Raw genomic sequence first — 22,980 nt, forward strand, 5'->3', positions numbered from 1 at the left:
CGTGTAACCACCCTTCGCTTTAGGTATAGTAGCTCTATTTCTAACCATACAATGGACACCCGAGTTCCTATCAGTCACTCCTATGGCAGGCCTTAACGATCCTGAAGGCAGAGTGCGTGGGCTCGTGTGAGCTAGGTTCAGGCCCGAGCCGAGCCCGGTTGCAGCTTGCGGAATCAAGACCCAATAGCTGTTCCATGATAACGCGTACCATATCGGTAACTCCGGTGTCGCGTTATCAAGGCATGTCGAGTAAGGTGTCATACGAATCGGGGTGCTGCCCTCTCACCAATTCTGGCGATGAGGTTAGCATCCCACCCTTCTAGAGGGACACGACATGTACGTAACTGTGAACCCCGGTTAAAGTTAACTGAAGCCTCAGCTCCTCAAAATGGATGCTGCCACCACAGACACGAGTCTGACCTCCTGCTGCTGGGAGTCCTTCCAGCGAGGAGCACTTGGACAAAGGGTTTCCTGTCGAGGGCGGTGTTCGCACCGTCCCAGACAGGGTTTGTGTATTCTGGGTAGGTAGGGCTTTTGCGAGAAGGTGACTGCGGAGTGGCACCCCGGTGCTCACTACGCATCTGCCGGTTAGAACCAGTTCCAGGGGCGACAGCCCTGGCCTGGGGAAAGTCCGGCAGGGGAGAGGGGTGTAACTACCCCCCTTCCTGGTCCCACCCTTAGGGCAGGACCTAGTCATGTACCCACCCCTTTCTTTAGGATAAAGGCCGGAGCGGGGACCCTTCCAAATTAGATCATCTTTGAATCAAGAATACTTTCTACGAAAGGACTTCAAGACTCTTCTCAAGATTTCTCCCTTGTGGCTAAGGAGTAGTCACCCTGCATCAGCGGGCACCATCTAAGAACTCTGCGGTTTGCTGTAAGTCCTTCCTCAAGGAATCGGACGGCCCAGCTCGACGAGAACCGGCTTCCCTGGCACCTCTGACCTCTACCCACGTCATCAGCTCAGCTGTGATCTGTGGGTGCGACGAGACCTCGAGGGACCGGCCATCATCAGAACCTGCACGCTCTTAAAAACCAGCACGACCATCGAGGTAACTCTCTGGTGAGTGCTCTGGGGTCCGAGAAGCCCCGACCCTGAGCCGCTCCAGCACCGAAGCGCAGTCTCCCAGCATCTCCACGATCTGCGTGGGGCCCTTCTGCTCGCTGCTCAGCACGTTGTCTGGTCACTAGCCGCTGGCTTGTGCCCTTCTGTGACGACATCCGAGAATCATCACTGCCGGTCTGGTTGCTCCAGACTGGCCCTTGCTTCCACCTTTTCGAGAAGCACCCCGGACCCTCCTGGTCCACCCAAGACGCCGACAGCGCCATCCTTCGCGGGACAGCTCGCACCTCCACCGTGGTCGCCGACAACGCCTCCTGGTCCGTGAGACTGCAGAGCCTAGCGTCGCCCACTCACCTGGTCGAGGTGACGGCCAACCGGTGCCTTCCTGGTACCCTCTGACTACTGGCTAGTAGTACGAACTTGGTCCCCTCTGCTTTCAGGTTTCATCAATCTCCGATCCAGGCTTGGATCTCTACGAACTATTCATCACTGGTCGCCGGCCAGCAACTCCTTTTCTTCCGGCTCCTGGCTCGTCAGCGAAGACCCCGACGCCTGTAAGACTTGTGCAGCCGCAGCCCTCGTGGCTAGGTAACTCGGCATTTCGGTGCCTGCATAGCCTCCTTACTCTAGGGTCCCGAGTCCCTCGCTTCCGACTTGCCTTAACCTCTCCGTGTCCTCGGACACTTGTTTTAATTGTGCACTTGAAGTATTTGCTAAAGAGATTTGGTTTGTGCTTAGTACCCTGTCCTCATAAAGAGTACAGGGCTGTTGTGATTCTTAATAAATATACTGTTTATTTTCATAACACTTGTGTGGTGTCCTTTCACTGGGTGTTCAAGGGGTACATGTGTGGTAAACAGCTAGCTTAACGCGCCCTCTCGAGTCTTTAGCCTTAGACTGCTCGTATCCACGCTACTAGGATAGCTGGTCTATAGGTTGACTTACAACCAAACACCATAAGGGTCGTTGGAACGATACATAGCGGTCGCTAGAATAGCGAACGTTGCATATCGGGCCAACTTCTCACACCCCTAAACAGCGGACTCCGAGGTGCAACACCCTAGCCTTCATCAGCTTCAGTAACTACTGGACTCTCTGCAACAACGCCTGTGTGTTCCTCCTCACCCGAGCATAATCATCACCAAGCGACCACCTCAGGTACTGCAGACTTTTCCTGGAAGGAGGCAGCTGACCTTTAAAAAACAGATAACCATAGAACCACCATTGCCTCCTAAGCACAAAGAGACCTAATAGGAGCACAAGCCCTCTACCTCTGACGGCTACTTACTTTACTCGTCCTTCTCATTCACCATCACCACATGGGCCTCATCACTCATACTATGGGGAGACTCGTTCTTCCCCTTCACAATTGCGTGACGTTCCATACACCCAGGATCCATATGATGATCCATGTGGGGATTATGAGGTGGTGCCTCGAGGACACAACAATCCAGACTTATACCTGGCACAGCATTCTTCCCCAGGTGACACCACCTCATGTCATGAGGAAAGCTAACTTTATTCAAGTTTATCTTCATTCAGTGCAGGAAGAAGAGGATGTCTTGGTAGAAACCCTCTCTCACACACACCGTGGGCCACCCAATTCTTGCCAATGCTTGAAGGCATGCTCACACTGACACAGGAAAAATTTCAAAGACCATGTGAAATGTGTAATTATTACTCCACGGTGGGCAAAAAAATCCAAGCCTTCCCCTTCCCCCATGCCTGACTGGCAACCTCCTGCCAGACTCCGTGGTCCATGCTGCACATAAACGAGAAAATACCAAGGGCACTGGGGATGCTCCATCCCTAGATAAAGAAAGTAAAACAATTCTGCATCAGGAAAGAGTTGCAGGACAATCTGCTAAACTTTATCATATTGTCAGTTTAGTAGAGCTCTTAGCATGTTATGATCGTGCCCAGTGGAATGAGATTGGAGAGCTTATACAGCACTTACCAGAACAGTACAAACAAAGGTCCCAAGAAAGGGTATTACAAGGGCAGGTCCTCTCTAATACATCTATTAGGCGTGCTTTTGATGCGGCAGACACTGCTGCTACAGGATTCTATTCAAGTATCCTTATTGAGAGTCATGCGTGGCTTAGAATCTCTAGTTTCAAACCCCAATTTCTACAGTATCTGATCAACTTACCTTTTGATGGAGAGCATCTATTCGGCCCTCAAGTTGAACAGATGCTGGGGAAAATGAAAAAGGATACAGACACTGCCAAAGCGATAGGAGCTTGCGGACTAAACTTCGTCACCCACAGTTTTGCAGAGGTTTCAAGACATCCTCCCCAGAGGCTCACACCTCTTATCAAAGACAAAAAAAGACACCAAAACTACCAGAGGATACCTTAAAGGGTCACACACAGAAAATAACACTCAAACCAGTGACCCCCTGCTCTGCACCCTGACCATACAACACGTATCTGGGGAAGACTACAGGTTCTCTTACCACAATGGCGCAACGTCACTTGAGAACAGCAAGTCCTAGTGATTGTGTAATACAACTACTGCCTGTCACTCACTGCAACACCAACAACCATACCCCCATGACCACACTCTCACTTCCTTCATCATCTGCATCTTCTGAATGAGGAAGTAAAAACCCTATTACAAAAGGGATCCCTAAAGCCAGTGCCACAACCCCAAAAATATGGGGGGTATACACGCTGTATTTACGAATTCTTAAAAAGGATGGCTCTTTCAGGCCCATCTTAGACCTTCGGCCTCTCAATAATACATCAACTCACTGCCTTTCCACAAGGTTGCTCTCCAAGAGGTCATACTGCTCGTCAAGCAAGGCCACTTCATGACCTCCCTGGAATTGAGAGACGCCTATTTTCACAACCCAAATCCTCCCAGCACATTGCCATTACCTAAGATTTGTGGTACATGACCAGCATTGTCAGTTCAAAGTTCTCCCCTTTGAGGTCACCACCTCACCCAGGGTTTTAATAATTGTTTTGACAGTGGTTGTGGCTCACTAACTAAGGTGCAGCAACAACTTCTTTTCTTACCTAGACAACTGGCAGATAAAGGGCTTTAGCGAACAACATTGTCTTGCTAAATTTGTATTTACTCCACAATCTGGGCTCTTCTATAAACTTTAAAAAATCCTATCTACTGCCATTACAAATTCAACCCTTTCTAGGGGCAACACAGTAATCGGTAAAGCTACTCCCAGTTCCACTTGAATCAAAGGTTTTTAGTGTATTTTTCCTTTTTTTCAGCCAAATAGTAGACTTGCAGTCCTCCGGATCATGCGCTTGTTAGGTATGGTGTAACAGCAAACAATTGATGGATAGGATGCTGACAATGCAAACATTCTTCCCCAGTCAAAAGATCTGGGTTAAATCCATTGTTCTTTACCCACTACGCCACTCCAGTTTGCACCCAGCCACACGCAAATCAGTCTTGACACTGTGCTTCATGGGAACAGTCCAGACCGAACTGCCAAGCTAGATCCTCCCTGGACCAGAAACAAGCATCCTGGGACCGGTTTCAGAGTAGGTCACCCTTCTTTAGCCAGGCAAGCTTGAATCCAGTCGCACAGTGAGCAAGGGTCCCACGTCTGGGCATACCCATCCCACTTAGGGCAAATAGTGTTACAGCAAAAAAATGATGGACGAATGCTGACATTGAAAACATTCTCCCCCAGTCAAAAGATCTGGGTTAAATCCATTGTTCGTTTGCTCACCATGCCACCCCAGTTTAGAACCAGCCTTTTGTCCTCCCTGGACCGGAAACCAGCATCCGCTGTCCAGACTGGGGTTGTGTGGTGAGCAGAAGAATGATCGATTAAACCCAGATCCTTGTGACTGGGGGTGAATGGTGGCATTATGCAGCATTCCGTTCATCAATTGTTTCTTTTAAATATGTCACTCTAAGTGGGAAGGGTGTACCCAACCGTGGGTCTGTTGCGTGTTTATCTAGGTTCCTGATCGATACTGTGACCTTATGCCCCTATTCGGCTATAAATCCATTTATTCCCTATATTGGCATAACCGTTCAAGTGCGATTTTCTGAAAAGTCATCTCTGGCCTCACACGAACAGAGCCACATTCCAGCATAGCTCTCTGCCACTTCCTTTGCGACCAATTAGTGCAATGACAGAGCAGTAGTCACTATCTGATATTCCTAGATAACACTCCGAGTTCTTCAACAAGATAAAAACTCAGCAAACCTGGAAATCCCTGCTTGCTATGTTTTGATTAGTAATGGAACTCTAATGAGCAACTGATAACTATCACTTCCTAGTGACCTCTTTAATTGACGTCTTATGTCCAGCAAACTTGCGTCAAACCCGGCAACTGTCAGGTATAAATATTACCAACGTTGCCTTAAGCAATGTGAGCTGCAAGCTACTGTTGCTGATGCTGGCTGCCTGCAAGACCCCGTGTTGGTAAATCTAGCACTCTGTCGCTGCAGCCTGCTATCCTGTGGTGGTGAAGCTGCTGATACCATTATCGCCGCTAAAGCGCGAACTATGGTGCAGTACGCTTAAGGAGCTGAACAGCCGTCCCTCTGCGAAGACATCCAGCAGATTCCAGCTGCCCGCGGACGCTGTCCCCCCTCCTTCCTCGACGCGCTCAAGAGAAGCTGCTGCCTTTCTCGTGCAGAGAAATCCAGCCACGGCGTTTCCGGTTTACCCTCGCGGTTGACTGGGATATCGAGAGAGACCCCTGAAGGAGATACCAATCCTCCATCATTCTATTCAGAGGTATGGTGTTGACTAAACCCTTAGACGAGAATTCTTGAAACAAACCTTGGCAAAACCAACTTAACTTAAAGCTACTTACTTACTCCCCTTTCACGTGTTAGGCTTAGGTCAGGCACACTGGGGTAGGCTTAGTTAGAAGCACCAGTTGAGTATGTTAGCCTAATGTATATATGACTGTATATATGTTTTACTTTTAAACCATTGTATGGCTAAGAAACCATATCAATGCTTTTACAGTTCTATTTCGCAATACTTATCTTACTGTACGTACTTTTTATAATAACAATTATTGCAATTGTGGCAATACATTTCTCTTGTACGAGAAGAAAGACTGTTCAATAAATGTTAACCCTTTATTGACAAACGCCCGTCTCTCTATTCTCTACATCTCGTGAAAGTAAACTGCACTAGACTGATTGAGTGAAATACATGTCTATTGTTTCACACGACCCTAGAGATTGACTCTTGATCTGAGGAGCAAAGTTGTCATGTTGCACGGTTGTTGGAAAGCTGAATCCCTTCTTGTCTGTGCCAAGGAAGCTGATCACTTCCTATGCAGAGAAGAAAGTTTCCAGTGACCTCTGAGCTAGTTGGTAACACAACCCAATTAAGTTTAGCATAGTCAGTGGAGGCCTGGAATATCCGCAGTTCCACGTCGATACTACTGTTTGTTATTCCAATGCGCAGGGCCTAGTGGGAAACTAGGAACTACACTACATGGCGCCCAAACGTTTGGTAAGGCGATAAACTAACGCAAGACTTTTAGAGTAACTCAGTCGTGCATATTTCACACCCCTTTCTCCCGTAAATACTCCAATAGACGTCTGGAGTGGGTGAAAGGTTAAAATCCGCCCGAACTCAGTAGGAAGAGATTCCTATGTAAAGCTCTGGTTTATTCAACGTTGAAGGATACAGTGTTCCAAAATATTGTGCACCTAATCTTTGTCTCCTTGGAGACCTACTCTGCAAACCTCGCATTTTTACAATGCCAGAAAACGGAACCTCTGGGGCCGCAGCAGATGCGACTCAGCAAGGTCCTGAATACACAGACCCGGATGCTATTATCATCCCGGTCCACTTAAGAAGATCTATAACGTTAAAACTTATAGAAAACGGACTGACACCTCAAGGTGGTACAGTAATTTTCGTGATAGAGGCTCACGAGTATCGGCAGACAGAGGTATTCTATTCATGGATAAACTTTCCAGCGGTAAACGCTAGAACAAAAGAGTTTCACTATTACAAAATAGAGAAACCTCCGGAAGAGTACGCTCCTTTTGAGGAGATTGAAATTCCACTTAAATTTCAAGAGCACCTGCTCTGGTTTAATGGCGCCCTAAAACATACTGATCACATAACTAGGCTCGGTCCACTAGGTAGACCAGGAGCAACGTGGCCGGTTCTAGCCAGCTACACACCACATCCTGACATTGTAAAAATGTCTAGAGAAGAGCTGTTAGTACAGCTAAACACATTAATAAAAATACATAGGCAATTAGTCCAATATGTAATGCGGACTGCAACAGTCCAGCCAGCTGTTAATACACCACAGCTGACCCCTCGTCAGGGGAACACAAATAAAATTACACCACAGAACATACAGTCATGTCTTGGTAAAACACCCGTAAAACGGGAACAAATTCCTTTCTGGTTAGCACAGAAAATCACTCAAATAGAGGCAGTATTTCCTGATACTACCCCTATAGAGAAACACAGAATCTTGACCATCTGCCTTCCTATGGGAATCTCACCACACGTGGAGGACTGCGACACTTGGGGTACAGTCTTTGCTTCCATTTACACAAAAACACACGGTGTTCCGTCTATGGCGGTAATACCAGAAGTGCTAAAACAGATTCAAAATGAATTCGGTCCAGAGCCCGCTTTAAATCTAGGTATGAAATTACTGAAAGACTTCAAGCAGGTCTCGGCTATATTATTAGCCAACATAAAGGGAGAAGCAGCATCTGTGGCGATCCGCCAGAAGTTGAAGGAAACAGATATAAAAGATCCTGTTGAGCTTGCCAAAATCATAGAAAAATGCTATGAAGAATTAGGTAGAGACAGCTTGGGTGGAAAACCAGTTAAGCCCCAACTGCTCGAAAATCCTGAAAAATTATTTATTAAAAATAATTTAAATACTCCTAAAAAGAGCTGGGATGGAAATAAACAATCCACTCCCAAGGAAAAAGTTTTCCAGTCCAGAGGAAGGTCTCCTCGACGGAGGGAAAGAACTCCGACTCGAGAACGCCAGTCTCCCCAGAGGGAGCCCTCTGAGAAAAGATATAACCTTAGAAATAGGGATAATCTGAAAAAACCTGATAGATATCAAAGTATTGATACACGTCCCTCTCGATCTTTTCCACAGAATTCGGAAAGAAGAGGACGGTCAGACCCAGGAGAGCACACCAAGTCCAAAGACAAGGAACCTGCTCAGAGTAAAAAATCTCAATTTCAGAAAAAGAAGGTAGCCAGTATTAGAGTAATCAACCATGCCGAGAATACTGAGGACACAGTTGAAAAACGGGGAGTGGGCATTGACAATGTTGGACAGTGCAGCAGAAATCAGTATAGCGCGCAAGATCTTGATGAGTCATCTGGAGACAGTGGACACGAATGAATACATTCAGGTTGAAACTGCCGACGCCAGACTTAGCGAGCCCCATAAAATATACGAAATAACATTGCGTATGGAGGGTGATAAGACTAGGAAAATTAAGGGTCTATTTTGGGATAAGCTCTCAAAAGGCTATGATATTCTGTTAGCTGAAAAAGATTGGCCCCCAGAGTTTGTCAGGGAGTGCCCTCGTGGCGAAGAAGTAATTATGCCTGCCTTCTCGAATCACATTCCGATTCACAAAAAATACACATATGCAAGGAAATGGGCAGTAGCCCAGGCACCGGCATTATATAAAAATCATGTAGGATGGGATGAGGATTCACCTCCTCACAAAATCCAACTAAAAAGTGAACCAACTGCCCAACGGCAGTATCCCATAAAGCAAGAAGCTAAAAAACAAGTCAGGGAGATCTTAGATCAACTTGAGTACCAGGGGGTGATTGAAACATGCACCTCTCAAATGATCAATCCTTTGTTTCCTGTCTCCAAGCCAGACCATTCATATCGTCTAGTTTTGGACTACAGACACCTTAATACATGTTGCAAAACTTTTGCAGTACAAAACTCGCATAGTGCAGCCCTAATGAATAACATAGTTAGGAAAAAATATAAAACGACATTAGACATATCTAATGGTTTCTTTTGTCAAAACATTGCACCAGAAAGCAGATATTTGACCGCTTTCTCCGCATTTGGGTCGCAGAAAAAATTCTGTCGACTCCCACAGGGGTTCAAGAACAGCCCAGGACTATTCTCAGCTAGGGTAACAGTTACTACAAATCTATGATGATGAAGCATTATCTTACGTAGATGATATTTAACTCACAGACGACGACTTGGATACTCACTTGAAAAGAGTGAACACCATTATACTTGGGTTCGCAGCAGAGGGTTACAAATTCAACTTTAAAAAGTCTCGAATTGCCCATCTGACAGTACTGTTCTTAGGGTACGAATTATCAAGTGAAGGGAAAAGCCTAGCGGACAACTTCTTAGAGAAGTGCGCTGTACTCCAAGCTCCAAAAACGCTGAAGAATTTACAATCCATACTAGGTTTTCTGAATTTCGGAAGAACTTACATAATAAATTACACAGAGAGGGTTAAACCACTCTACAAACTAATTAAACCTGATTTTAAACAAATCAATTGGACTCAAAAACACACAGAAATTTTGAGATCACTGCAAACAGACATGTTAGCAAAAACAAAATTAGATACACGTGACAACACGATCGATCTTGTAATCCGAGTCATCCCAGGAAGATGCGGATTCACGTACCTAACCTCTAATGAGGGAGAAAAGGTACCAATTTCAATTAAACCTCACTTGTACACACAAGCAGAAAAAACATTCAGTCACACAGAAAGAACTGTGAAAGCAGTGCAAATCGCATTAGCAAATGAACGAGAACTAGCACACGGCAAACGGATTAATATCCTTACAGCGGAATCCGCCTTCGAGGCGCTATTCAGCCCAGTAAACCTGCCTACAGTGTCACTGGATCCGAAGTGGATACAGTGCGTAGATTCTCTAGGAGCGGAAGACGTGAAATACTATTTCGCCCCGCAATTTGAAGAACTGAATGATTTAGAATATGAAGAATATCCTCTGCCAATCGAAATTCTGCCTCTCCCACAATACGCCTGTATAATCTATACAGATAGCTTTGTACAGCATTTCAACGTAGAGAGCAAATCCTACAATGCAGCGTGTGCGATCATTAAAGGTCGTTGGCTGTGCGGTAAATTCAGACCGAAAGTAACAAAAACAATCTGTAAGAAACTGTTCGGTTCAGAGAACTGAAATCAGATCTTTAAAGATGGCGCTCGAAAATGCAGAACGTGAATTCCCGACACTTATAGCGTGCGATTCTCATTTTTGCGTCAACTCTTACAACAATAAACTGCAGAGTTGGATCGAAAACGACTACAAAGATGACACAGGTGCCACAATAAAGCATAAATTGCTCTGGAACGAGGTAGCTCTTTTACACAAAGAACTACAAAAGACTCACGTGATTCAAGCACAGAGTCTTCAACGTGATGGCGTTCACGTTGCAGGGAATTCATTGGCTAATACAGCCAAAGTGGAAGCAACTAAACCGGCTTCCGTAGCCACAAAAAAGCGTACAGATAAATACATAGACGGGGAAACCATGCTGGCAGTAAAAACGACCGTAAAAGGCGACTGTGCAGCACTACCCGTAAACTATCCACTCAATTATGCATACATAATCGATGCAAACTCCGTTCCTTTTGCTCGAATCCCTGGAGTGGGGGACAGAGTAATTCCAAACAGGAGCAGGAGGGGCTTCCTCTTACTTGAAGCACACATGGGGTTGGGTCTGAGACACCAAACAATCAAAGCCTCTCTGAAAGAATTACAATCAGAGTACTGGTGGCCAGGAACGACTATAGATATTCAATGTTTTGCTCAAAATTGTGAAAACTGCAACCGAGATCGCAGAAATGAACAGGCCAGTGTAGTTTCAGGATCCCTTCTAGACAGCATAAGGCGGTCTATCTGCGCAATCAAAGAAGAGAAGCGCGTCCCAGTGTACACCATTAAGACGAAAAGCACTTAAAAAATGAGGCCCCCAGCGCTCGGCTGACGCTAGAACGGTTATAAAAGATTTGCGAGTCAATATCTGCACATACGCAATTACCACGTTCCATTCTGACCAGGGTCCTGCTTTCAGCTCTCAAGCCTATAAGGATGCCATGGCTAGCATGGGAATTGGGTTGCGGTATTCTTGTCCGTCATACCCCGGAAGGGAACAGTGTGGTAGAAAGAAAAAACCGTGACATAAAGCAATCTATAACAGCGAAGGTATTAGGTTCAGGCGCTGGGTGGGTCAAACATTTAATAAGTGTCCAGACTAGTCTTAACAACATGCCAAGAAATTCTCTAAAAGGTTTCAGCCCATACGAACTATTGTTCGGAATTAGAATGCGAGTTCAGGACCTTGATAGTCAGATGTCAGTGGTACAAGAAAAAACAACAGACTTTGACATCAAAGATCGTTTGGCTGTTTTACAGGAACTGAATGAAACAAGAAAATCCTTAAGCAACATAAAGTTAAAACAACAGCCAAGTACCACTGACGAGGCACCACCCGCAACAGCCCCAGCAAGGCCTGTCTGGATTCCAAAGATTGGGGATCTAGTCAGAGAAAAGATTGCGGTTAAGAAGGAATTTGGGCCTTCTTACAGAAAAGCAGTACCTGTCTTGGCAGTCACCGGAACAAGATCAGTTGTGCTACCGCCCCTTGCTGGTAAAAAGGAGAACAGAGTTGTGTCTATCGATCTGGTAAAACCACAAGCATGTGGCCTATAATCAACAGTAGGCCCAGTGGACTCCCAAGAAACAGAATACCCAAACTTGCAACAATCCAAGAGGTTCAAACTGAAAGACTAATCACATTCGATCAGCCTGCAGTGCACAATGAAGGACTATGCAATAATGCCATGGAACTCGTGCCTCTTGAAACACAGATTGAAACAGTTCGTCAAGAAACAACACCAGTCTACAATGATGTGGCATCAGAAAGTGCTACCGAAAGACAGATTGAAAGAACAATCCCATCAATTGACAGAACTGCCTGTTATGTTATGTTATGTTATCAGTTTTGTAAAGCGCAAACAGCTGCCCCCGCAACGGGGCGTCCTGGCGCTGGAACCATAACACAACCAACTGAAACAAGGGGAAGGGAGGGACCTAACAGGGGGGGAAGAGATAGGTTTTAGTTGCTCTGCGGAAAGCTAGGATGTTGTCAATGCCTCTGGTTATTTCATCAACTTCGACAACTTCTCTGAAGATTTAAACGACCCCGAAGTGATGCCAGAAACAAAAAAGATTTCTAAAGAAAATACAACAGGACTCCTTCAACAAATCAAAGAATTGTATCTGGATTCACCGTTGATTGAGCATTGGATTATCTCAGGGGTATTCATACTCCTACTATGCCTAATTTTAGTTTTAATTTTAGGAAAGTTTATTACAATTGAATGGACACAGCAAGTCAGAACATCAACGTAGTCCTGAAACCACACAGATCATCCCACGTGAAGAAAAGAGAACTGTCAACAGTAAATGTCACAGCAATTCCAATACCTGGTGGTGTAGTATGGGAGAAAACAGACTATGAGATATATGGTCCGGTCGAAATCCTGAAGTATCCTCATCAACTAAAGGTTTCCTTAAGTGACTTTGTGACACCTAGTACATTCTCTGATGATTGGGACTTTAACAGTATTAATGACATGATGTCTGATTTAGTAATGTCAGCTAGATTCACAGATCATGATTATTTACAAGGTTCATCTAGTTATGAGCAGTTATTCTGTTACACCCATTATGGGGATCATTACTTGCATAAATCTGCACAGCCTAGAAATGTTTTTATGTATAATCAATGGGAACATTGTTCTACACCACCTAAAAGCAGTTCTAAAGCATTTTTTTAAAAATTCAAATACTTCTCAGGGTTTAACACCAGTGATGCAGAAACGTTTTATTACAAACTGTTAGATAAAACAGGAATGAAAACAATGCTGACAAATTCTAAATTGATATATTCAGAAGCATTTTATGACAAAATGATGACATTTGGTTTTGATTATTGGAAAAATAATATTGAAACGAAAACAATTTGGGGTACAAAAGATTGGCAGGTGCAAGGCATTGAAGCACTATTTAGAACCTGCATGATACCTGAACAAATGTTATTTTTAAATGACACAATACACCAAACATCTTGTCTTGGCCTAGCTAAGAACAAAGACCTTAAAACACCGTCTATACCAAAGCCAATACCTGAGAATACAACCACAGACATTGAGTTAGACGTGTCACAAATTTTACATTTCAACAGAACACATCCTGATTGGAAAAAGTGGTTAATCTGGCCTACAGACACAAATAGCTGTCAAGATAGATTCCTGAATAAAACACAGGGGTTAAAAATTACCAGATTAGACCCTAGATACTCCCAGAGACAACATCCAGGGATTATAACAACATACAGTGTAGGGAAACTCTGCCTTGAATGGCTAACTTCGTCCACACTGGCTGAAATTAAGCAACACTTGTCTTTACTAAAAGATGGTGCTGATTTGCGCGATTTCATTCTTGGACCACGCAAACAGCGTCAAAAGCGTTTCATAGCGACCAGTATCTATGCTGCTTACAACGAGGCTTGGAAAGTAAAGCAAATTGAAACTGCTGAAAAAATAAGAGAAATTGATCGTATTAATTTGGAGAAATCACTTTCTGTGGTAGACAATGGGTTAACGACTCTGTCTTCCAGAATATATTCTTTGGACAATATTGTATCCTCTGCCTTTGATGTGATAGACAGAGATTTGCTAATGTTACAACATGGCCAGTCTCAATTACGCTCTATTATAGAATTAGGCTGGACGCTGCAAAATCTTCGTTCAGGATATGTGCCTTGGCGTTTAATCAACACGACGTCATTATTTTCCAGTTTTAACCTTACTGATAAACAGATCAGTTTGGCACAGAAAGGAGCAGACTATACAATCCTGAGCATCGAAAAACTCGAGAGATTACCATTGACAATGTCAGAGAGTCCTGTCATTGAATGGATAATACACGGAATTATCACAATTCCGATAACAACTTTCCGATTTAAAAAGTGCATTGAGTACATACCTGCTGGCCAGTATGAACAATTGGGTAAAGGATATGTAAAATCCGAATGGAAATTACCATACACTCATTCTTGCTATAGTGACAGCGACAAAAATGTATTTCTTAGTGGTGAGAACTGTAAACATTCACTAAGCGGTATACTTTTGTGTCAGGGTATTAATTTACACGGAGCATGTGATGGAAATTCAAACAACCTTTCATGCCACCAGCTAGTCACACCTGCAACTCAGATAGAGCCCTTCTTTATGCAACTCGCGAACGGGAGTTACATTCTTAGAATGGATCACAGATGTTGTGGCCTCGTGCCAGGGAAAAGTTATCTAGTAGAAGTAACATCCATGGTCAAATGCTGTATGCAAGCATTGTTTCCGAGTGGGCCTCCAGACATAGTGACTCCCATCTGGCCTCGTCTGAATCTCTATTCTATACGAATTGATACATTAAGCAAAATGAAATCTGTACTTTTAGAGACAACAGTGCCTATAACGTCATCTAAAGAGACATATGATCTTCTAGTTGCAAGGACAGCTACTGAAGTTCATGACCTTTTATCAACAAATTGCCCCGTGCATTTCGTAGAAATGTTCAGCCAACTCCTTAACATGTCTAGTGCAACAAGCATCCCAGGCATATTTAAGACAGTCTTTACGGGACTGCTAACACCCTTCCAGGCAATTTTGGGAATCTTTCCTAATTTTGTGCACTCCATTTTTGGCAGCATACCATTATTTTTGGGACTCGTCGCAGGGATTCTATTTTTGACCCTCCTGCTACGTTTTGGCAAGCCTCGGCTCAGACATAGCTCCCATGGGAATGGAAGAGACAATCCTAGCAATGCGCTACCGGGACAGGATAACTAACGTCCTTGGATTGGCCAGGCTGAGAGATCTAAACATGACCTGGTTCCTTTCATTCAGACCGATATGGCAAAATTGCATTTTACCAGTGCTACGGTGTATGCTTTGCGGCGATGAATGCGTGTTGGACATCTGTCTTTCACTTCCATCAGCAGTACCAATGGACGTCGATACTTTGCTCAGTCCAATAACGGCTCACGCATTGTGTTGTCCCCAGCGGCTACCAATCCTGATGACGGCATTCGTGGAGACTCCTGTACTACAGCCAAGTGGTAACAGTGAAGCGAGTGACAAAAGCAACATCATCCAGGTACAACGTTCTGTGAGCATTGCTGGTCCTGCCTTCGATGACAGCAATCATTCTCACACCTGCCAAGTTACAGCGCTATCTAATTTGGTTGAACTATCACCTGAATTTGTAGACCAATTCTTTGAGAGCCTGTCTGATACGATGTTCTCACCCGTACAGAAACAATAACTTTTGAGAAGCTTTCCGACACACAGCGTTCCCATGAACTCTGAATTCGGCCTTCAGTTTTGATCAACAAAAACTGCCAAGAGCTTTGGAAATCTATTTTCTTTGAATTGGACAATTTTTCTAATATTGACCTTTTTTGGCACGAACAATTCTTTGCTTAACGTAAAAACTATTCTTAGAGAACAGAAGCTTCACACTTCTATTTCTATACACATCTAGAGACATAACAACACCAGCCTCTAGCACACATGTTATTACAATGCATTTTTATATGATGATTTATCTCGCTTTTCTTCTGTCAGAGATACTTCATGTGTAATTCCTTTTGCATAATCGTTCATTGATTTCATATGCAATAATTTTTTGAATGATTACTATGCTTTAAAAAACGTATAGTACCTAAATTCATGTATTACAAGTACGCCTATTTCGAATGCATTTATGTATTTTGGGGTGGGCAATGTTACACATGCATCTAATTGCTTTAGTTTTAGTAATTTTGATGGACATTAACCCGTGGAGTGGGTGTTGCGTGTTTATCTAGGTTCCTGATCGATACTGTGACCTTATGCCCCTATTCGGCTATAAATCCATTTATTCCCTATATTGGCATAACCGTTCAAGTGCGATTTTCTGAAAAGTCATCTCTGGCCTCACACGAACAGAGCCACATTCCAGCATAGCTCTCTGCCACTTCCTTTGCGACCAATTAGTGCAATGACAGAGCAGTAGTCACTATCTGATATTCCTAGATAACACTCCGAGTTCTTCAACAAGATAAAAACTCAGCAAGCCTGGAAATCCCCGCTTGCTATGTTTTGATTAGTAATGGAACTCTAATGAGCAACTGATAACTATCACTTCCTAGTGACATCTTTAATTGACGTCTTATGTCCAGAAAACTTGCGTCAAACCCGGCACCTGTCAGGTATAAATATTACCAACGTTGCCTTACGCAATGTGAGCTGCAAGCTACTGTTGCTGATGCTGGCTGCCTGCAAGACCCCGTGTTGGTAAATCTAGCACTCTGTCGCTGCAGCCTGCTATCCTGTGGTGGTGAAGCTGCTGATACCATTATCGCCGCTAAAGCGCGAACTATGGTGCAGTACGCTTAAGGAGCTGAACAGCCGTCCCTCTGCGAAGACATCCAGCAGATTCCAGCTGCCCGCGGACGCTGTCCCCCCTCCTTCCTCGACGCGCTCAAGAGAAGCCGCTGCCTTTCTCGTGCAGAGAAATCCAGCCACGGCGTTTCCGGTTTACCCTCGCGGGTGACTGGGATATCGAGAGAGACCCCTGAAGGAGATACCAATCCTCCATCATTCTATTCAGAGGTATGGTGTTGACTAAACCCTTAGACGAGAATTCTTGAAACAAACCTTGGCAAAACCAACTTAACTTAAAGCTACTTACTTACTCCCCTTTCACGTGTTAGGCTTAGGTCAGGCACACTGGGGTAGGCTTAGTTAGAAGCACCAGTTGAGTATGTTAGCCTAATGTATATATGACTGTATATATGTTTTATTACTTTTAAACCATTGTATGGCTAAGAAACCATATCAATGCTTTTACAGTTCTATTTCGCAATACTTATCTTACTGTACGTACTTTTTATAATAACAATTATTGCAATTGTGGCAATACATTTCTCTTGTACGAGAAGAAAGACTGTTCAATAAATGTTAACCCTTTATTGACAAACGCCCGTCTCTCTATTCTCTACATCTCGTGAAAGTAAACTGCACTAGACTGACTGAGTGAAATACATGTCTATTGTTTCACACGACCCTAGAGATTGACTCTTGATCTGAGGAGCAAAGTTGTCATGTTGCACGGTTGTTGGAAAGCTGAATCCCTTCTTGTCTGTGCCAAGGAAGCTGATCACTTCCTATGCAGAGAAGAAAGTTTCCAGTGACCTCTGAGCTAGTTGGTAACACAACCCAATTAAGTTTAGCATAGTCAGTGGAGGCCTGGAATATCCGCAGTTCCACGTCGATACTATTGTTTATGTTATTCCAATGCGCAGGGCCTAGTGGGAAACTAGGAACTGCACTACAGGTCCGTGCGCACTACACCACTGGATTCAAGCTAGCCTAGTCCAAACTGTGGTGGTGTGGTGAGCAAAAGAATGATGGATTAAACCCAGATCCTTGTGACTGGGGGTGAATGTTTGCATTGTCCAGCATTCCGTCCAATCAATTGTTTCTTTTGCATATGTTAGGTGTGGTGGCATCTAGTATCGCCATGCTCTCACATGCCAGGCTTCACTTGTGTCTGCTCCAGGAATGCTCAGTAGAGCAGTGGCCACAAACAAAGAGTCAGTAGGAGGATCTAGTGCTTTTAAAGGCCAGAGCACATCACTCTCTGTAGTGGTAGAACAGCACAAATGTGCAACAAGCTGGCTTTTTCTAGATCCTGGTTCGCTAATGACATTAACCACAGACTCTACCTTCACAGATTGGGTAGCACAGCTCCAGAACATCAGTGTTCAAAGTGTCCTCCCTGCACCAAACATATCACACAAACTTCCTAGAGTCATTATTGATCCAGTTGGCACTCGGAACGTTCTTCTGCCACATTCGTCACAAGACCGTCCTCCACAAAACAGATAACAAGACGTCCATGTATAACCTTCAAAAACAGGGGGCACACACTCATCCGAGCTGTCCACATTAGCACAAAGCATTTGGCAGTGGGCGATCCACCACTTGGTTAACCTTCTAGCAGAGTGTCTACCAGTAGTGGACAACAACTTTGCAAACCTGCTTCGCAGGATGCTACAAGTGTGAGTAGGAACACCACCCCAAAGTATTACTGCTGTGCTTCGAACGCTGGGGGAAGGTTTCCCAACAAAGACCTGTTTGTGACCACTGAAAAACTTAAAATGCCCAAGCCTCACCTGCAGGTTACCACAGTCCAAGGGAAATGCACTATGAATGAACTAATCAGGAATATTTGCCTACTCATTTCCACCTCTCCCACTATTTCCAGAAATGGTCAGGAAACTGCAGCACACATATATTCTCTCACATATAACTAGTTGCTACCACATGGGCCGGACAATCGTGATTCACTACCAGAAGCTCCCCGACAGGGTGGACCTTTTCATGCATCACCAGGGAAATCTAACACATCCCAATCCCAAACAACTCAACCTTGCGATTTGGGTCTTGATATCCTAGAGTTTGAATACCTACATTTACCCCCTGAGTGCAAGGATATTGGGGAGGCTTGCTGGCCAACCTCTAGGGCCTGTTCTCTGCAAAGTAGAAAAAATATATCCGCTACTGCCTACCCAAGAACATCAATCCTTTAAAACCAAAAGTACAGGACACTGTCTGCTACCTTTTTAACTTGTAAAGCTCAGGACTGGTATACACATCTATTCACTTATATGTGGCTGCAGTAGCGAGTCATCACTCCCTAAACTACATCCCTCAAATCCCATCCTGGAATGTTAATGTAATCCTCACAAGATTAATGGGGCCCCTTTTGAGCCCTCCATTCTTGTCCTTTTCAATTTCTGTCCTGGAAGGTGACTTTTAGTCGCAATTACCTCCTTTAGACATATGAGATTCAAGTGTTTACTTTAGTAATACCTTTTTACAAGGTCCAATCTGGCAGAATAGTCCTTAGGACTAATCCAAAATTCCTACCCAATTTGGTATCTTCTTTTCACCTTAATCAAACCAAAGAACTGCTGGATTTCTTTCCACATCCAATGATGGTACAGAGTGGGTGCTCATGGACTGGATATTAAGAAACCTTATGTACTATATTGGTAGGGCACAGCCATTTCAGAAAATTTTACAATTATTTGTGCCTTTTTCCAAACCAAGTAGAGGGGCTCCTATTTCAAAGCAAGGAATCGCTCGCTGGCTAGTCAAGTGTATTCAGACCTGTTATACCAAAGCCTAAAGATGGCTTCCAACGACTCCCAGGCCACATTCTATTCACACAAAAGTAGTTTCAGTTGCTGACATTTGTAAAGCTGCTATTTGTCCCACACCAAACACTTTTACTAAACACTATTATGTGGATGTTCGAGTTAAACAGCAGACCCAGGTGTCTTACCTACACTTTTCCAATGTTTCCCCAACATCTTCCGCCGAGCCACAACCTTACAGGGGAAATTGCTTTCTAGTCAATGAACAGCATGTGTATCTACTGCTACACATGCCACAAACAGAATATGCTACTTACTCTGTAAACAACTGTTTATGGCATGTTATAGATTCACAACCACCGCCCTCTCCCCGGAAGTCCTTGGTTGTTGCAGATCGCGTATTTTTTATTTACTTTTTCTCTTTCTTATCAATCAATCAGTTCTTATAAGGTTTGGCTTATCACCGGTGAGGATATCCAGGCGCTGTGCAGCCGGCGTAGAGTCGAAGAGCCAGCTCTTGATTCCGTTCATGAAGTCTTTCAGAGCACTGCATGAACATCTTTATGCTTCACTTTACATCTTTAATCCCACTAAGCGGGATAACAATGGAACTATTGAGTTTATGTTCATGGGCAATACTCCCTAAGGGAGAATTCTCTATACCTTGTTACTTACAAGCCTTCTACGAACAAATACAAGTTGTACACGTCCGAGCCCAACACTTGTTAGGAGGAGTATGCACAACTTGTGAATCTATAGCACTACATGACACGAACAGATGGGGACAGGGTAAGTAACATATTTCTTTTTGTGGTTATCCTGAAAAACTGTTGTGTGTTTTGTCATGCTTGATCTATGGTAGATATGCCTAATTCATTTGATGCCAAAGGGTAACCTTACCAGCTGTTTCAGGGTCATAGTATTGAGATGTTGGCAGAAAGAATGGCATGTGCTCAAATAATTGCCATATAATTATTTTCCAGTGTAAAAGTGAGGTAAACTAATGACATTCGCAAACTCATGCATAATGAGTTAAGTTCCATAGAAGATCTGGTGTTTGTCTTTTTTACCATCATTAAGGGGTACATACAAAATTGGTTATGAAACATCTCTTAATCACTTTTTGCTTCTATTGAATGGCAGAAAAGTATAAATGGTAAGTCTTTTGCTTTCTACAAACGAGGCCTGCTATTCTAGATCATTTTGGCACAGAAGAATGGGCATAACGTTGGAATTTGTTTGCATAGCTCTTGGCTGCATACATTTATCAAATTGTTGAATTATTTGAAACCGTAAATATTTAATCTCATAACACCTTTTTCTTATAGGAGGATGGGCTTGAACCCCTAGTGATGGAGCTGAAAGAGCTGAAGGAGAGCCTGCAGGACACCCAGCCTGTTGGTGCGCTTGTGGAAAGCTGCAAGACTATGGACCAGGTTGGTATCTACAAAATAGGCTTATTTTTGTTAATGTGGCATTAAGAGGCGTTGCCGACCCAGGGTTCCTGAAGGTATTTGAGAAGTTGGAAATAAGAGCTTTAGTTCAGTAAAAAATAATTTATTTTTAAGAATTGGATATTTGACTTAATACAGGTTATCTTTGTAGCTAATAGTTTAAAGAATGGAAGAGGTGTGTCATAAACCTGAAATACACTTTCTGACCTAACCTCAGTTCCACCTCTCTGCTGATCTTCTGTTTTGAATGAATATATCAATTTAGCTGTGCTGTGAAGGAGGACATTTTCACACAGCATGGCGCGTTGACATTTCTAATTCATTTTGTTGACACAATTGGGCCTAATTGTAGGTATTAAAAGAAGTCTGTACTCCCCTTATCTGCATTTACCTTGTCCGAAGCTGTAGTGCATTTGCCAGAAAAAATAATCTGTATTCCTATAACATGAAGTCGTTTTTAGTAAGGATATACATCATGACAGAAATCTTGGTGAACCACAGTGTTTGTCTGTGTGAATGTGCAGGTTGAGGTGGTTATTTTCTGCAAACAAGAAGCTCTTGTCTTACATTTGTAAAATCGATATTCTTTTAATTTGTTCTTTTTAGACTGCCTAACCAGAGTATGATATTAAACAATACAACACAAGATTCATTAACTGATTAAATAATGAATAATATATCACAGTATGTAGTTCCATGGGTTGTCCTTCAATCCCAATGATGTCTGAACGAGTTTGTTATTTTTCAGTCCATCACTTGGGGATATTAACACCCTTTTGTCACATTTTCACAAATCCTTTCTTAAAATGCAGCAATATACATTAAAACTGATTCATAACACTTTTCAAAAGATAACTGGTTATTTAAACATGACTAGTTAACGTTTGCAAAGTTTCATAAACTACAATGCACTACATATTAAGTATTTTTAGTTACTTTTGTTTGAGGTTGATTTTTTTAACAAGTGTCTATGGGACTCGAAGAGGCATTGTACTATTAATGACGCAAATCAAGCTACTGAACAGAATGAAACCAAAAAGAATAATCCGAAAAGGTGGAATAGACTAGTCCTAACCTATCCTAACAACTTAAGGATACCCATCAGTCACCACTCGATACCGCCCATCATTATTTGGGACTCCTTATGGATCTTGTTAAAACGAGCTATGGATGATGTATGAGGATGAGGTGGAAAATCCTTCATTAACAAGATTGGCCGCTGTATGGTCCTAGTACTGATGGTCAGTAATCTGTTTGTTTATAGGTGACTGAATTGCAGTGCATGTGAAAGTGAAAAAGTGTGTTAAAATTGGGTGAAATAGCAACACATCTTTTATTCTTGTTTCTGCTCGATCCTCCAGTATTAAAAACAAATTAGAGCAAAGCAGTTTTCAACAAATGACTCCCCAGATGGTACGTAGGGCGACATGTTTCAGCAAATAGAGTGGACAGAATAGTCCTTGCCTTCCTCAGGACCTAAAATACTAGTGCTACTGCAATGGGCAAACAAAAGATGCAAAACCATAAAACAAAAAAAGAACATGGTCACCTGAAAACCTAGGTGTCTGCTACTTCCATGCATGTGGATCAGTTGTACCACTAGTGGAAAATAAGAAAACCTAGTGCGAGGAGTCAAGAATGCATCATAAAATGTACAAGCACTAAGATCAAACGTTAGACAGCATATCAGACACTTGGCACAAGAACCATTGAAATGTGTTTCAAGGAATAAAACAACAGACTCCTTGTCGGTCTAGTTTCTAATTACATTAAGGAATAAACTATTACTTTAATATGTGCGATCTCCTGCTTACCAGTTGTGCAGAAGAATTGAACCTCACCCCACCTGGCAGCGGCTCAGGAAAAAGGGGAAGCACCGCTCTGAATTAATGGGAACAGAAACAAACACCAACAGGTAAATATTCCCTATTCTTGGGATACCAGTATATACTCCGTAAAACATATATTATTAAAAAGTATGTATAGATGTCATACCTCACCCATAGTTGGAAAAGGATGGTAGAAACCGCATATAAAACATCACAATTCCATTAAGTCTGTTTCAAACGCTGCCACATAAATATTCGCATTGCATAAAACAAGGTGTCATGAGCAGAAAGTCTTCGTATCTTTAGCAAATACGGAGGAGATTCTTGATCTCTTCTAAGTTCACCAAGAACAAGAAATGCGAACCCGTTTTAGAATAAGGGAACAAATTATC

At 43.2% G+C, this 22,980-nt stretch overlaps 1 protein-coding gene across 2 annotated transcripts in view; it reads left to right on the top strand.

Annotated features, from left to right (window-relative positions):
• NAT10 (N-acetyltransferase 10) overlaps window positions 1–22,980 on the top strand; it is a 204,502-nt gene that overhangs the window by 78,379 nt on the left and 103,143 nt on the right. For both annotated transcript variants that reach the window (XM_086959584.1, XM_086959585.1), the window contains exon 8: window positions 20,634–20,741. In XM_086959584.1, coding sequence (XP_086815710.1) covers window positions 20,634–20,741 — 108 coding nt within the window. The remainder of the gene's footprint in view (window positions 1–20,633; window positions 20,742–22,980) is intronic.

The sequence above is a fragment of the Lissotriton vulgaris genome, chromosome 2_2 (genome assembly GCF_964263255.1).
Source record: "Lissotriton vulgaris chromosome 2_2, aLisVul1.2, whole genome shotgun sequence".
Taxonomy (NCBI): Eukaryota; Metazoa; Chordata; class Amphibia; order Caudata; family Salamandridae; genus Lissotriton; species Lissotriton vulgaris.